A 17,161-nucleotide genomic window follows, 5' to 3' on the forward strand; every position below is an offset into this window, starting at 1 on the left:
TTTCTAATATTCATAATCCTCTCTTATTTTATTTCTTTGACTTTATTTTCTAAGCCACTATTAAATAATAGCTTTAGTATTATGTTATTTCCCTTGTCATCAAAATTGATCTCGTCTTTTTTTTTTTTGACAAATTTTTTTTTTCTTTTTTTGCTAATGTGAAAACTCTGACCTATAGGAAGCATTCAGTTATCTTTTCTCTTGCATCACCAACATACCTTTCTTTGGCTGAATTTAATTGTGAACTTGTGAGGTGATCAGGGTCTGTGAGATAAGGGGCATTTTCTGTACAGCTCTCCTGAAATGAGCTGACCACTGTGGCACTAGGGTTGTCTTAAAAACCACATATTCTAATGGGTGAGCATTTGCTAGAAGAAAACCCTTTTAGATACTTTCTGTAACCCAAGAACAAACTATCTGTGAAATTGTTTGATTTCTTCATAGTGTCTTTTGCATTTTTATGACCTATACCAATTGTGAAAAGAAATATTCTAAATTTACACGTGATATTGTCATTTTATATTTTTATTAGCTGGGAAATTGTGGGTGAGTGGGATTGATTTCCCCTAAATGCTACATTATATTGCTTGGAGAGAACTTCCTAGTTCAACTACTTACCCTTGTTCTTCCCTCTCTGTGTGCCTTGAAAGGCATATTTGGCATGCATTTCATCATTCTACCTCACCCCAGATGAGCACCCCAAACTGTATGGTCCACCAGCTCACAGTGAAGCAGCTTCTATGATAAATGCATGAAGTCTTACTGTTTGAATGTTCCTCTGAACCTTGGAAAGATCTATCCTGTCCCATATTACTGCTTTACATTAAAGCATTGAAGCTTCATTGCAAAGCCAGATGGTACATTCAAATCCAATGGGGGTTACCCCATTAGGCTGCTCTTGGCTATCAACTCTTCAGCACATTAGAGTCCCTGACAGGCCAGCTGCTCTCCTAGCCTATATTCAGGGACAAATGACAAGGAGGCTTTAATGTGGTGCAGTAGTGGAGCTTGGGGAGGTTAAGCAGATGGTCCTTGGGGAGCTCCATTATGTGCTGAGTATATTGAAAAAAGGATGGTCATTGGAGAGGGAACAGAGGCTAACCAAAGGCCCCTGGTATAGGATTTTTGCTCGTGGCATTTCTGTCTGGCCCTCTTGACACTTCAGACTGTACTGTCTCCCCCAGTGTTCCTCCATGATGAATCCCTCATTTTGTTCTTCTCACTTCTCAGTGTTTTCTGTCATTCTCCTTTGCATACCACCCTGTCATTTGTCTTTTGTAACTCCTGGTACCTGTGAGGGTATCCTTGGTGTGTTCTTCCCCAGCAACCACCTGTCTTGCAGTTTCTTGAAATTCCTCTTTCCTTTTACCATCAGGCCTCTTCTTTTCTCTCTCTCTCTTTTTTTTTCCTTTCCTGCATCATACAGAAATCCCCATTTTTCAAATATTTATCTTATGCCAATTTGCCTTTATAAAAGACCTACATTAGTACCTGCTTTCCATATCCAAAAGAAATCTGAAGATTTTCACTTTTTTAAAAAGATTTATTTCATTTATTTATGCATACAAGAACTGGGGTATCGGCCAGAGGTATAGGGGGTGAGCAGATTTACCAGAGACAGAGTGGGCAGCAGAGCAGAGCAGGCAGAGCTACTGAAATATACTGCTAAGGGGAGCAGCAGGAAAGACAGGAGTCGTTTGCTGCGCCATGTGGTTTACCTCCCTGGCCAGGGATCGAACTCATGCTGCAGTGGCTGGCATTAGCTTGATAGTGCTGAGACTTTAACCCCTGTGCCACCAGGGAGGCACTGAAGATTTTCACTTTTACAACCAAAAGCAAAAAGAGGTTTTAGTATTGGTTTTATGTCAGCTGTTCTAGAGGCAGCAGAACCCTGAGAAGAGAAAGTGGCATTGCCAAGCTACTTCCTAGAACTACTTAATATAGACTGTGCATTTATCATATCACTCGTGCTTTTATTATGTTTATGTCATTTTAGGTTTGATATGCTATTTGGTATGATTTGGCAGGTTATTTTTTGGATCTGGGAACACTCAAAAAATTTCCATATAAATTAATGTTATAAATCCCACTTGATCATGATGTATGATCCTTTTAATATATTGCTAGATTCCATTTTCCAAAATTTGTTTAGGGTCTTTGCATTCTTTATATCAGAGATAATGGTCTGTAGTTTTCTTGTGATTTCTGTGCCTAGATTCAGAATCAAGGTAATGTGGGCTTTGAAGAACGCATTTGGAAGTCTCCCCTTCTTTTCAGTTTTACAGAAGAGTTTTAATAGGATAGATACTAATCAATGGGATTATAAATTGGTACAGTCATATGGGAAGCATTGTGAAGATTGTGAAGATTCCCCAAAAAATTTAAAAATAGAAATTCTGTCCAATCCAGTATCCCATTTCTGGATATTTACCTGAATGATGTAAAAACACTAATTTGAATAGATATATGCCTCCCCATGTTTATTGCATCACTGAATACAATAGACAAGAATTGGAAGCAAGCTTGCCCATTGATTGATGAATGGATAAAGAAGATGTAGTGTATATACACAATGGGATACTATTTGGTTATTTAAAAAAAAATGAAATCCTGCCATATGCAACAAAGTGGGTGAATCTAGAGGAAATTATGGTTAGTGAAACAAGCCAGGCAGCAAAAGGCAAACATTGTATTATTTCACTCACATGTATGAGAAAACCAAGAAAGAGATGAACTAAATAAAACAAAAGTAAACTTTTAGACTGTAAGACCAATGAATGGTTACCAGAAAGGAAGGGAGGATGGGAATGGGTAAACTGGTAAAAAGGGAACAATGGTATGGTGAGGAGAGAATTACACTTTTAGCAGTGACTTTAACATAAATAATCATGTTGATTCTCAGTGACTGACACCATAACGTAATGTTATGATGCAATGCTATGTCGATAAAAATTGTTAATGGTAATTGCTTTTTCACTTTATGACATTTTGGCTTACAAAAGCTATTCATATAAACATACTTTCAGTTAGTGGGGGAGACTTGAATTGTCTGGCAGGCCAAAGGATTTTAGAGGGTTATTCAAAGCTTTTATATACCCATGACTCTAAGTGCAGTTTTTGATCTTTTCTGGAGGCAGAAACTTAAAATGTTTATACTTAGCTGAATTTATATCTTTTCAAAATATTTTCATTTCATTAAGTAAATAATAGAAACATGAACTTAAATATACTAACTATATTATAAATTACCATGTTTCTCCATGTGAGGGTCTTTGCAGCTGTAATCAATACATAAGAGAGAAAGAAAGTGACCCTGGTGAAGAGTCAGGGATGGCTCTCTTCATGTCAGGTCATCAGTGGGTAGCACACTGGTTTTGAATCATTGCTTAAAATCTTTTCTCATCCTCGACAGCACTAACCAGTGTCTTGCTTTCTTATTTGTTGTGTGTGTGCGTCTGTGTGCTTGTATCCGTCTTGTGATCCGGCAATTCCAGGATGAAATTCTGACTGTGATCAGAAGGGTGGATGACAACTGGGCAGAAGGCATGTTGGGGGACAAGATCGGGATTTTCCCCCTTCTCTACGTGGAGGTAAGGTGGTGCCCTCACACTCTTGTTTTTTCATCACCTGGTCTTAGCGTCCCCTTTTCTAAGAAAGAGGCTACTTTCACTATAATCTAAGGTCAATTAGGGACTGCATGTGGGTTTTTATTGGAGCCACTGTGGTATGAGAATTGCCTGGGCCAGTTTTGAACTGTCTGTCCCTCTTACTGTGGACCATGAAGGAGGACTCCACTGAGGCCTGTGCCTGGCACCCACTTTTCTGAGACTCCTTGAAGTACTGCTGTGCTTGTCTCCCCAGTGCTGAAAGAGAAGAGTTTGGACCCAAAGGCAGTATTGCCTTTGACACCACAAACAGAGCAGAAGGAAATGTTGCAGGCCATTTGCAATGTCTTCCTAGGGCTCTGGAATACTGGGCAACTTGTTCAACTGTGAGTCCCTTAAGCAAAGATGAGGCTAAGTTAAGGTCCATTAATCCTTTTTTTTCTTTTCTGTAACTAAGAAGCACTAGGTTTTGAGTCTCTAAATTTTTTTTAAGATTTATTTATTTATGCATACAAGAACTGGGGTACACGCCAGAGGTGCAGGGAGTGAGAGGATTCACCAGAGACAGAGTGGGGAACAGAACAGGCAAATCTACTGAAATACACTGCTGAGGGGAGCAGTGGGCGAGCCAGGAGAGGTCTGCTGCACCATGTGGGTAGCCCTTTGGCCAGGGATCGAACTCATGCTGCAGTGACTGCTAATATCTTCATAGGTTGTGTCTTAACCCCTTGTACCACCAGAGAGGCCCCTTGGGTCACTAAATTATAGGCAGTACTGAATGGGGAGCATCTACAATGTTTGGCTTTTAAGCCACTGTTAACCTTGGCTGCTGTGTGTGTATATACTGTTTGTCAGTGTGTATACTATTTTTCAGTGAAAGTTCATTCATGAAATGTCCATGAGCTGACCAGATGAGTCATATGTTAATTACTGGAGTTATCCCAGAAAAATCATTTCAGCTGATGCTCCCTGCTGTGTACCAAACACTTAAAAGTATTTCCTCATGTAATCCTCTCAACAACCCTGGTAAATGGAAACTATGGACTTTATAGATGAGCAAGCAGAGGCACAGAAATGTCTCAACTTAATAGGTGTCAGACAGGGACTTGAACACTGGCGATTTGCTCTGAACAATCCTGCACCTGCTCCCTCAATGCCCCCCACTAACATCATATTTCACTTAACCTGCTGCAGGGCTCCTCACACTAGTAGGTGACACGGCCAACTTTGTCATACCCACAGAGGATGTGTGGGTGCTGGTAGGTATTTATTAAACATATCTGGCAATTCCTATCACTTTATTCTTTACAGGATAACATCCAAATGCTTCAGCACAACATTCAAGACTCTTGGTAGTTTGACCCTAATCTGTTTTTTCCAGTCTCATTTCTTGTCATTTCTTACCTTCCCTCAACATTCTGTAACAGTGGTGCTCTCACTATTAGGGTGTGGGTAAGCTGCTCAGGAGATTGTGACCTTCTAACAACAATGAGTACACACGTGTGTGTGCACATACACGTACATTTGTAAGGTTCGCACTTCCCCTAATACCTGTGTGCTTCATTTATACCTTTACCTTATCTCCCAGAAGTGCTATGAATACCACTCACACTACAGTCTAGAATTCAAAAATCTTAGCTTCCAGACAGTTCTAGTCAGTGGAACATTTTTCCCAGGCAGACTCTTATAGAGATTTACAAAAATGTTCATAAAATCTTTACTATGATGACCCAAGCTGGAAACAACACAAATATCCATCCACAGTGGAACAGATAAATAAAGTTATGTTCTGTTCATATACTGGACTACTATTTGGCCTTGAAAGCAAACATGAGACTATCACATATAACAGCATAGATGACTCTCACAGATATATTTTTGAAAGAAATGAGACAAAGGAGTGTGCAGTGTAATTGTTTTTTTTAAGTTCAAAAACAGGAAAAGTGCTATTCTTGGGTTAGAGAAGTCAGGACAATACTGGGACTTTGGAAGAAGATTGACTAGAAGGGGCCAGAGAAAGTTTTCTGAGATATGAAGGTTCAATTTTGATCTCAGAAGTGGTTACCTAAAGATATGCAGCTGTAAATAGTACATATGTAATGTTTGTGCATTTTGCTTTAAACTGTGATTTGAGATGTGAAGAAAAACCTTATAGGGATCCCCAAGGCAGGTAACAGTGGGACCCACCCACTGCAGAAGACTCACTTAAACCCTACCAGATAGTCCCTTCTCTGCAAAGTGGGCTGAAATGTTATCAGGGTGCTGAGAGCTTGAGCAAAGGTCTGAAAAAGGCACCATCTGGTCTTCTTATGGTTCTTTGTGATTCTGCAGACTTTCACAAACGGCATGATTGGCCACTGGAGATGCTCCTTCAAGTAGATCCTTCCTGCAGGATGAGGGGGAGGCTACTCCTCTCTGTCCCAGCTGCTCTCCATGTCTCATGCCTCCACTCACAGGCTAGCCTCTGCTCTGGGTGCCGCTTCTTACACACATCCTTACATCTTCCCCAGCGGAACATCCTGTGGTCCTTGGGGCTCAGCTTTCCTCCTCACTCCCCTTGCACACACCCTCCCTTGCCCACTAATAGCCTCAATTCTGCAGGCATATTTCTAGGGTTTATTTTGGTTTAGCTTTTTCAATTGCTTTTTGGTTTATTTTTGTTTGTTTCCTCTATATCCATATATGAGTAAAATCATTTGGTATTTGTCTTTCTCCATCTATTTTCACTCCATCTATATTCCACATGAATGCAATCATCCAGTATTTATCTTCTCATTTGGACTTATTTCACTTAGCATAATCCCTTCCAGCTCCAGCCATGTTCTCACAAATATCAGGCATTCATCTTTCTTTATAGCTGAGTAGTACTCCATTGTGTATATATGCCACATCTTGATCCACTGCTCTGTCAATGGAGCTGTGAAATTGGACAGCCACATGCAGAAAAATGAAACTAGACCACTCTTTCATGCTGTATACAAAAACTAACTCAAAATGGATCAAAGACATTGGATGTAAGGCTGTGAACAATAAAATACATGAAAGATAACAGGGAAAACACTTCATGACATTGGCTTCAAAAGTTGAGTCTTTGGGGACTTTACTCCAGCAGCAAGGAAAACAAAAGCAAAAATAAATGAATGGGACTACATCAAACCGAAAAGCCTCTGTACAGTAAAAGGAATGAGCATTAAAGCAAAAGGACACCCTAGAATTGGAGAAAATATTTGTATACCATACATCTGACAAGTGGCTGAACTCATGCCGTACAACAAAAAGAAAACAACTCAATCAAAAAATGGACATAAGAACAATCAACTTCTCCAAAGAATTACAGATGGCTGTATGCTTTTTGACCCAGACTGTCTTTATGAGATGAAGGAGAACATGCTCTGGAGACCTGATACCCTCTCCCACGGGAGCTGTTTCTTCACCCTGTGTTGCAGCAGGCACACTGGATCATTTGTATAAAACTAGCCTGGAGCTGGCCTAGTCAATACTGCTTGAAGTCTGTTTTCTGAAAGGTAGCCTGTCTCCCAAAATGTCTGTATATTCTGATTTGTAATAGAAATATTGCTCTTACCCTCACCCTCCACAACCCCAGGGCCCAGCTGCTAACTTCATCTGCACCAGTGACAGGTACTGAGCCATCTGATTTTGCTCATGTGCCCACAGGTTTTCTCACCTTGGTGAGCTGCCTCACCCACTGTCTTCCCAGCTGTTGCTGTCGCTGACCCGGAGCACCATCCTGTCTCTTGGAACCTGTCCCCTTCTTTTCTCCCTAATGCAAATGGTCAAGGTGGAGCAGCCAACACTCTATCAAGAATGACAGTGTGTTTCACTGACACTTGCTCATCAGTCAGACCACTTCCAGGAGGCCATTCTCACTGTTGATCACCCTGGAGAGGTGGAACAGGCTTTGGTTGTCCCCACTTTGTAGCATGAGAGTCACTGAACCAACTGCCTTCTGCTTTCCCATAGGCTCCAAGACATTTGGATGTGCCCTTAGTATGGCTCTCAGGCTATCCCTGCTCATATCACTTCTCATGGGTAGTGGAACCCAACAGGAGAACCACAAGTGACTGCTCAGGCACCAGGGGCTTCAGAGGTGGACACATTGGGCTAAACACCTGCACATTAGATATGACCTGTGGCCTTTTGCAAGCTCTTGAACCATTCCTCAGTTTCCTTCCTCAAACAAGGGCAATAAAATAACATGGACCTCATGGAGTAGTTGTGAGAATTAACAGTATACAGGCCAGCCCTACCATGAAGGAGACTTGAAAGGCCCATCTCTGTTGTCCTGTTCTAATTTTTTGTTGAATGACTAACTGGTCCACTTGTGTGTTTGCTGAAGATCTGTGTGTTGTTTCTGGACATTGACCATGTGTGGTCTTATGTGGCTGAATGTTTCCTACAAAGTGTTCTTTTTGGCTCCCTAGAGGGGATGGGAACTCTCTGATGGCAGGTGTACCTTGATGCCTATCTAGGCAAAACAATACCTACATAGTTCGAGCTGAGTGAAGAATATATATATATGCTGAGTGCATATATATATTTATTATATATATGCTGCATGATAGGAGAGCTCCTGGAAAGCTGCATCCAAGGGGCACTGTGGGAATCAGCCTCATTCTAGAGAGATCTGTCCAGCCCTGTACAGAGTCTTACCAGGGACTTGCATGGAGACATGGAAGGTATGTCAGCATTTTTTCCCATGATGCTTGTCTGCAAAGAAAAGCTCTTCATGGGACTGGAATTCAAACCTCAAAGATCATAATGGTTAGAAACATAACCATTATGTTTCATAGTAGAAAAGAATGATGAAATTCAGTAGCATAAACATCAAGTTCTACCTTCACATTCAGAAAATAAATTGTTCAGGTGGTGTGTGGGGTGCACTTAGATCACCAGCAGTAATTTAAGAAAAACCTTCAAAGTTACAGGAAAATGATGGTACCTGCTTTACACTAAGTGGATGTTTGACCAGTACTATTCCATGTGGCTGTTGTGTATGTATATGGTTACCTAGGTGACACAGTTGTGCAGGTCACACTCTCATGTACATATACCTCACCCCATATGTACATATATCCTCATACCCTCACCCCCATCCCATGCAAAACCTATGTCACCTCATCTCTGCAACAAACTGGGGCGGGAAGTCCATCCTAACTTCCCTGATTATGCACATGAGGGTGAAATACAGCCAATCTGTGCCTAAGATGGCAGGACCAACATGTGGCAGGACAGTAGACCAGGATGGTGAGGGCACAGCAACCAGCACACACTGCTAGGTGCTTCACTGTGCAGGGGACAGAAGAGTGCCTCAGGGTCCTGGGAGTATTCCGCTGTCCTTGACTTGGGAGAAGAGGTCCATGGCAGCTCCTTGGGGAAGGGCTCACCAACCGTCCAGTGTTTAGAGCTGTATCTATTGATTCCCAGTGCTTTCATTCATTGCTTCTGTTTGAACAGCTTTTCAGGGGTGTTATGGGTGAGAGGTCATTTATGACAGTGCCACGCACCAGCCTCAAGTAACTCATACTCCACTAGAAGGGGGAAACAGAACAGAGGTCAGACTAAGTGCAGAGCTGCTGGGAACACTCAGGCTCTGGTCATGCACATAAATCGCCATTGTACCATGGGTTCGCCAGGTCACCAGGAACCTGCGAGAGAGGGAGGTGTCTGTTGTTCCACCTCTGTGACCATGCTGTGTGAGCACAAGAGTGTTTTGTACCCCTACACTTAGACTATGGGAAACGGGTAAACTGGAGCTGCGTGGGGGAGTTCTAGACTAGGGGGCGTTGCAGGGGTATGGTCAGGCCTTGCATGGAGGCACAAGACTTTCCACAAGAATCTCCTGTTGGTCACACCACTCAAGATGAATCTGAAGGCCTGTAAGGAATTTGCATATTACAGACCTTTGTGCTGAATTGGAACAGACCAGCAGGCAGGGAGACAGCCCGAACCCCGCTGGCCTCAGAGTGAACACCAGAATTGAGGAGCCCCTTTTACCCCTTCCTTCTTGGCCTAGGTGTTTGCATTTACATATGCACATGCCCTGTGCTTTCTGGGCCCATTTGTCCACAATCATAGCCATGCATGCCCCATCCCCACACCTCTCGGCCCCGTGTGTCTGTGCCCAGAACGCAATCCAGGAGAAGTGCAAGACCACAGGCACCAGCCATAGAGGCTAGTGGTGGGAAGGCGGCAGGGAAAAAAGCCTGATTTTACACCATTGTAGGGTCAGGAAGGGCCACAGTGCAGGTTTTCTATGATCCAGCAGACCAGGTAAAGGAGGAGTCAGAGTCCTCGGTGGGTTTTGCAGGCTTTTTTTTTTTAGATTACCAGGCATATGGCAGGCAAGGGTGCTGGGGGGCTAGAAGGCAGGCAGTCCTCCCAGCCCCCAGCAAGTCCTCACTCTATCTGGGCTCTCCAGCCTTCTCTCTGCTTCTCTGCTCTTCCATTCGTTCTGCTTCTTCTCATCTTCTGCTGGCGTCCCCGTGATGCTGCCCTTAAAAGCCCAGTCTTAGCCCAGATGTATCCCATCAACCTATGCCCACACCCTATTCCAGGTGCCCGCCATCAGGCATGCATTCGGGACCACAAGGATCCATCATCTATCCTGATGGTGGGAGGGAAGAAAAGCCTGACATTTTTCCTTACCCTACAACCATTTTCCTTATAGGTATCCCCTGGGCCAACATCCAGGGAGGGTATAGCACCCACAGAGGATGCAGGGACAGTGTAGGGTAAATAATTGTCAGGCTTTTCTGCCCTCCCACCATTAGGATTGATGATGGATCCCTGTGTTCCTGAATGCATGCCTGATGGCGGACACCTGGAGTAGGGTGTGGGCATGCGTAGGTGGGTTCACCTGGGCTGAGACTGGGCTTATAAAGGTGGCGTCACAGGGACGCCAACAAAACAAGAGAGAAAGAGAGCGAAAGACCAGACCAGAGGAATGAAGAGAGAATGAGGTCACGAGAGAATGCTGGCGAGCCCGAAAGAGTGGAGATTTGCTGGGAGCTGGGAGGCCTGCCAGCCTCCCGGTCCCCCAGCACCCTTGCCTGCCATGTACTTGGTGAAATCCTAATAAAAGCCTGAAAAAGCTACCAAGGGCTCCATGACTCCTCCTCCGCCTGTTTGCGGTGGGTCATAGAGAACCTGCTCTGTGCCTTCCTGCTCTTTATAGACAGGTGAGCCACATGCCACTTAGAATTTGCCTTCTCTGATGCCAGCCGGTAAAGGCACAGGTCAAGGCTGTTGCCTTGTGGACGGATGGTGCTGCCTGATGGGAGGGGAGCTGGACTGTTGTGTTAGCTCTGGGTGAGCACCAGCCCAGAGACCAGTGGCAGATACCAAGGAAGCACTGCTTTGTTTTCCTGCAGGCTGGACGAACTGGATTGGGAGTAGTCATCTTTCCTTCCCTCTTTTGTGTGGCATGTCTTCTTCTTTATTACACCTACATACGTTTGTGCATTTTTCTTGTTCTGTGCTCTTGTAGATCAGGAGGTACCCCTGGTTTCCTCAGTGGCATGGGTTAATGAGAAGATTCACTCCAGTTGCCCTAAATTCTGTTCATCATTTATTTGTCTCTGCATGTGGAGAGAAGAGTGGCTGCCTCCAGCCACAACATGAAAAGGGGAAGTCTGACTCTAAGACTTCCAGGTTCTTGTCCTGTGCCCTTTCCCCAGTGACTGCCTCTCACCTCTAGTCCTAGCAAACTGAGTCTCAACACGAGAATGCCTAGACGGAAAGGTATGGGGAGGAAAGGGCACGGCTCTGAGAGGGATTGTGAGCTAATAGTTGAGGTGACACTTCTGTGATAGGTGAGCCCTGATATCCTAGGGCTTAACATCTTAGAGCTGTTAGAATTGGCTAGACTGAGGGCAGCGGAGCCTTGCATCAGTAATAAGAAGACCTGGCTGATGGAGTCTCTGCCATCTTTAATACTCAGGGGAGGATAAAAAAGTTTTATGAACCAGGCCTGGAAGTGAGCTGAGCATGCTACCCAAAAGCCATAGCCGGAGCTCAGCCACATGGTGACCCAACTACATGATGACCTGGGAGCTGAGACCAATCTGTGTGCTCATCTCAGAGAAGCTGTGTTCTCGGTGGTGGAGAGAAGCGGGGGATGGTTAAGCCGGGGTGGGGGGTAACCTCAGTCCAAGGCCAGTGAGAGACTGTGGGGGGGCCCAGAGAATTCTGGCTTTGCTGAACCAGATCTCAGCCCTTTTTCTGTTGGTGTTCAATGGTGATATTAGGGAAAATGATTGATATAACATTATTTATAGGTTCTGGGAAAATGATGGAGGCAAAACTAAAATCTTTATTTAGTCAAATAAATGTAATAACCCAAAATGGTAGTGGTGGTTACTAATGACAACTATTTCCATTTGGGAGTCCTTATCTTTAGCAATTACAATGTATGTTGTTGCACAACTTTGTTCTAAGCCTTTTGAACTCATATCATCTGTGCATGTAGCATGGTTGTCCCTATTAGTTTTCACCTGTGCCTCTAAATATGGTATTAAAACTTTTGATAATAACATAGGCACAAGTGACACAACTTCCATTGGGAATAAAATAACTGAATTTTTTATTTATTGTATGTTTTCTACACTATTTTAAAGTGGTGAACAGATCCTCAATATATTGGATCTTCCATCCTCCACTGCAAAGAAGAAACTTTGTCTTGGCTTTTCAGCCACTTCACTAGAGCAGGCAGATGTTTTCTGGGAGCAAAGATGAGCTAGTCCTCTGGCTTCTAGTGGGATAACCACACCCAGGCCCATGAGAACAGCAGTGTAGACACAATGCTGAGAGACCTTTCTCCTTTTCCGTGTCCTCCCAGGCCCAACCTTTCCTAAGGCTCTGCCTTTTTTGGAAACCAGGCAGGGAAGAGAAGCAGATGTGAGCTCCTGGTTAAGGGGAACTAATTTTTAGCCATCAGTCCTGGTCTCTGCATTCCCTTCCCCCTTTTCTCAGCTCCTTAAATGGACAGCAGAATGTCAAGAAACAACAATGCAGCTAACATTCCGCTTTCAGTTGACCTCTGTCCTGCTGCCTCATGGGAGCATGCTGGACTGGGAGCTGGAAGGCCTGTTGCTTTTGGTCTTGGCTGTGAAACTGAAGGTTCTATGGACATTATATTCCTCCAGAACTCCTCAAAATGTGGGTGACACCCCATCAGAAAGTCTTGTCAAGAGGATCCAATCAAATAATAGACTCAACTCCCTGTCAATGGTCCAGCATCACACAGAGTAGTCACTGGTATCTGTGTGCAAGAATTGACTGGGATGTCAGATGCCTCTGAAAGAGGTAGAAGGTTCCTACAGTAGTGAGGAGCACAGCCGGTTGTCTTGCATCTCTCACATGCCCAGCGAGTGGGGCAGTGTCTGAGCTGAATGAACTGGCTTAGATTAAGGTCGTCTTCTGGTTACTTTTTATTTTCTTTCTCTTCTTTTAGCATTCTTTACTGCCTACCAGTAAACCAGCTCTGCTAACTTCTATAAAGTTTTGGCAAAAACTCACACTGGTACTAACATGGGGATGGATTATGTCTCCCATCATCACATGGGTGACCATCACAGCTGTTAGAAGTTCATTTATGAACTTATGGGGAGCCATCCCCAAGTTTCATGTTGGTCTGACAAGTCTTTCCCATTGGTATGGTTTTAAAACCAGTGATAGTACAGTCAGGTGTCCACATTTTACTGTGAAGCAACAAGATGAGTTTATGTGATGACAATTGTTCCCCAAAACTCTACCACCCTTGTGGCCTCCCTTATGTTTGGATCTGCCCCTGTGAGGGCTGGTGACCTGACCCTGACCCTGAAACCTTCTGCAGATATGGTGAGTTAGCTCAATGGAGCTATTTGGGCACTGAAAGAGTAGGTTTCTACCACAATGGTATTCTTCCAACTACACCATTTAAGCCACCAACATTCATTCATTCATTCATTGAGCAACCACTATATACCAGCCTCTGGGCAGCAATAATGAAAAAAGCAAAGAAAATCATCCTGAAACTCACATTCGTTGGAAGGAGACAAATAGAGACACAACATTTTAAGTTTGTATGTACATTTTTTTAATTGAGGTAACATTGGTTTATAACGCTGTATGATTTAGGGGAATAGTTTCCTCACATGTATGTCAGCATATAATATCCATCATTGGGATTTCTCCTCACTTTATTCCTGCCCCCCACAATTACCTCAATTCTGCAGTCATATTTCTAGAGTTTGTTTAGGTTTAATTTCGTTAATTCCAACATCCCCACCTACAGTGTAACAGGGTCTCCTTTTTTACTTACTCTAACTGTTTTTCACTTTCTGATTTATTTTACTTGTCATAATCACCTCAAAATCCACCCATTTGCCCCAAAAGCCAGTTTTATCTTTTATTTCTCCATTTATGTTTATTAAGGTAAATTTGATGTATATCATTGTATATGTTTTAGAGGCTATAGGTTCAAACCTCTACCAATGTATATTTTCATACCATGTCCACCACCAAAACTCCAATAATCATCCATCATGCACATGGGTCCCCTCCACCCCACCAGACATCCCTTTTAGTTTCCTCAGTTTTGCAGTCAGATGCCAAAGATTTGTTACTGTTTTGGTTTTGTTTGCCCTTTTGTTTCATTTATCTATTTTCCACATGTAAGTGAAACCATCCAGTATTTGTCTTTTACCTGACTTATTTTGCTTAGCATCATTCATTCCACTTCTATCCATGTTGTAGCAAATGGCAAGAGTTCATCTTATTGCTGAGTAGTATTCCAGTGTGTGGGTATGTGAACATTTTTCTGATCCATTCTTCTGGCCTTGGGCATTTAAGTTGTTTTCATAACTTGGCTGTTGTAAACAATACTACAGTGAACATGGGAGTGTATATCTCTTTTTGAGTCAATGTTTTCACATTTTTGGGGTAGATACATAGTAGTGGAATTGCTGGGTAATATGGTAGATTTATTTGTAATATTTTGAGGTACTCCATACTGTTTTCCATAGGGTCTGGACCAGTACACTGTCTCCCATCAACAGTGTACTACAGTTTCTTTTTCTCTTCATCCTTTCCAACACTTGTGGTATCTGGTCTTTTGATTTGGGTTATTCTCATGGGTGTGAAATGGTATCTCATCGTGGTTTTGAGTTGCATATTCCTGATGGTAAGTGATAAGCATTTTTTTCAGCTGTGTATTGTTTCTCTATTTTCTGTCTGATTGCTCTGTGCATTGGTAAAAATGGGGTATTGAGGTCCCTAACCACTGTAGTGTGTTGCCAATGTCTGACTTCAGATTTGATAATAGTTACCTTATGTTTTGATGCTCCTTCATTTGTTGCGTATATATTGATGGGTGGGTGCTATTCCTGATGTGTTGATTCCTTAATCATTATATAGTGTCCATCCCTGTCTTACATTACCTTTTTTTAGCTGGAAGTCTAATTTTATCTAACATGACAGCTTCTTCCCTTTTCTGGGGCCCCATTTGCTTCTAGGATTGTTTTCCAACCTTTTACTTTGAGTCTATATTTATCTTTGAAGTTCAAGTGTTTTTCCTGGAGACAACAGAAAGTTGATTTTGTTTTATCATCCAACTGGTCTCTCTAAATACATGCAAATTAAAAAATTGGTATTCCTATAGCTTCATGCAGCTGTGTATTTTTTTTTTTTTTCCCAGGTTGGGAAGTTTCCCTTTAGTATTCCTCTGGATAAATTCTATATTCCCTTCTCTCTCTGGGATACCAATTATCCTATGTTGCCTTTTCTAATGAAGTTAGAAAGGTCTTAGAGTGTTCCTTCCTTTGTGTGTGTGTGTGTGTGTGTGTGTGTAATATATATATATATATATATATATATATATATATATATATATCTTCTTCTACCTGGGTCCTTTGCATGTTATGATCTTCAGTGTCACTAATTTGGCCCTACATTTGGTCTATTCTGTTTCTATAGCTTTCTGCATAATTTAAAAAATCTTCTCTATTGACCTTTTTGCGTTCTGGAAGTCCCTTATTTTCTTGCTTACGTCACAATTTCTTATTTATGTTCATTGACTTTCATATTTCTGTTAATTTCTCAAGCCAGTTTTTCTGCATTTGCTGGATTTTCTTCCATTTTCTTTGAATTTCCTTATTGTGGCAGTTTTAAACTCTGTCTGATAGGAAGATAATATCTTCCCATAGTTTGTGGTTGCATTCTGGTAAGGTGTTCCTTCCTTGTAGTTATGTATTCCCTTGATGTCTCAAGTTACCATGTGTTGTGGATTTTTTTCTGCCTATTTTTCTTTACTAGATCTTCTCTCCAGGAGTTCTATACTCTCTAGCAGTAGCAAATTGAAAGCTTCAGGTAAACCCTGAAAGAATACCACTGGTGGGGGGGGAGATGGGTACTACTCTCTATTCCCCACATTTGCCATCACAAGCAGGAAGCCCTATGTTCACATGCTCTGTTTATTGTAGTTTCTAACTATGCAACCTGGTCATAGGTCCAGAAGTCTTGCAGGTGGGAGGGATGGGTGTGTACTCAGTCTTTCCAAAGCCCTTGGTCTAGAAGCTATGCTAAAAAAGCTATGTGGGTGATATGCCCAGAAATTCTGTGCTCTCTCCCACTATGCAACAAAACAGACATCAGAAATGACACTGGTTCCAGGCCAGCTCTTCGGTTACCTCCCCCAGCAGGCATAGAAAGCACCACTGGCAGATCAAGTTCACTGTGGCCTCTTGCAGTTTCTTTCTCTGAGCAGGTCAGAGGTCACATGGTAGGGGGAAGGAGTAGCTGTTTTCTCTGACTTCCCAGGTTAGCACAGACAATTCTAGATGCTCATAGACTACACCAGGGATGGCTCTGTGGCTCTCTCCACTGCTGAATGCAGTCCACAGCCACCTGGATGTCCTTTGTTGAACTATCTTACAGCCTATTCTCTCACTGAGAATTATACACTGTCCTTACCAGACCAGGGCTGTGGGAGAGCCCAAGGGACTAGAGGCAGAAGGACTGGTATCCCTCCCAGTGAACTGGTACCATACCTGACTTAATATTCCTCTTTCTATTTCCTACCCTTTCTAATGACTTCTGGCTCTTCTCCTTGCTTCAACAACTGGTCCTTACTTCCCCACTTCTGTTCCAGATGTGACTGCTTACTCTGAATCCTTATTGGGTATCACTGAAGGAAGTGATGACTCAAGGATCCTGTCCATCCACCATTATCCAGCACTCCCCTATTTCACCTTTTTAAATAGCAGAATAGTATTCCATTGGGGGGGTGTGTGTTTATATATATATATATATATATATACCATAATTTCTTTATCCAGTTATCTGTTGAATGGTATATAGGCTTATTCCATGTCTTGGTATTGTGACCGATTCTGCTATAAACTTAGGGGTGTACTAGTGTTTTTATATATTTTGGGTAAATACCATTTATTTTGAGTGGAAGAAAACAGTCATTAGAAGAATGTGTATCTGTGAACTGTGCAGGGCAAGGGAGGCTTGTCTGGAATAATATGAACTGTCAGAAAAGGATCAGCCAGCTT

General features: G+C 42.6%; 1 protein-coding gene across 1 annotated transcript in view; it reads left to right on the forward strand.

Moving 5' to 3' along the window:
* The window catches only part of SH3RF3 (SH3 domain containing ring finger 3), a gene marked incomplete at its 5' end in the record, with an annotated part of 391,834 nt that overhangs the window by 257,389 nt on the left and 117,284 nt on the right, over positions 1–17,161 (forward strand). Inside the window, one exon of the mRNA XM_084235093.1 lies at positions 3,495–3,590. Within this exon, the coding sequence (XP_084091219.1) occupies positions 3,495–3,590 (96 nt within the window). The remainder of the gene's footprint in view (positions 1–3,494; positions 3,591–17,161) is intronic.

The sequence above is a fragment of the Talpa europaea genome, assembly GCF_964194135.1.
Source record: "Talpa europaea genome assembly, chromosome: 6".
Taxonomy (NCBI): domain Eukaryota; kingdom Metazoa; phylum Chordata; class Mammalia; order Eulipotyphla; family Talpidae; genus Talpa; species Talpa europaea.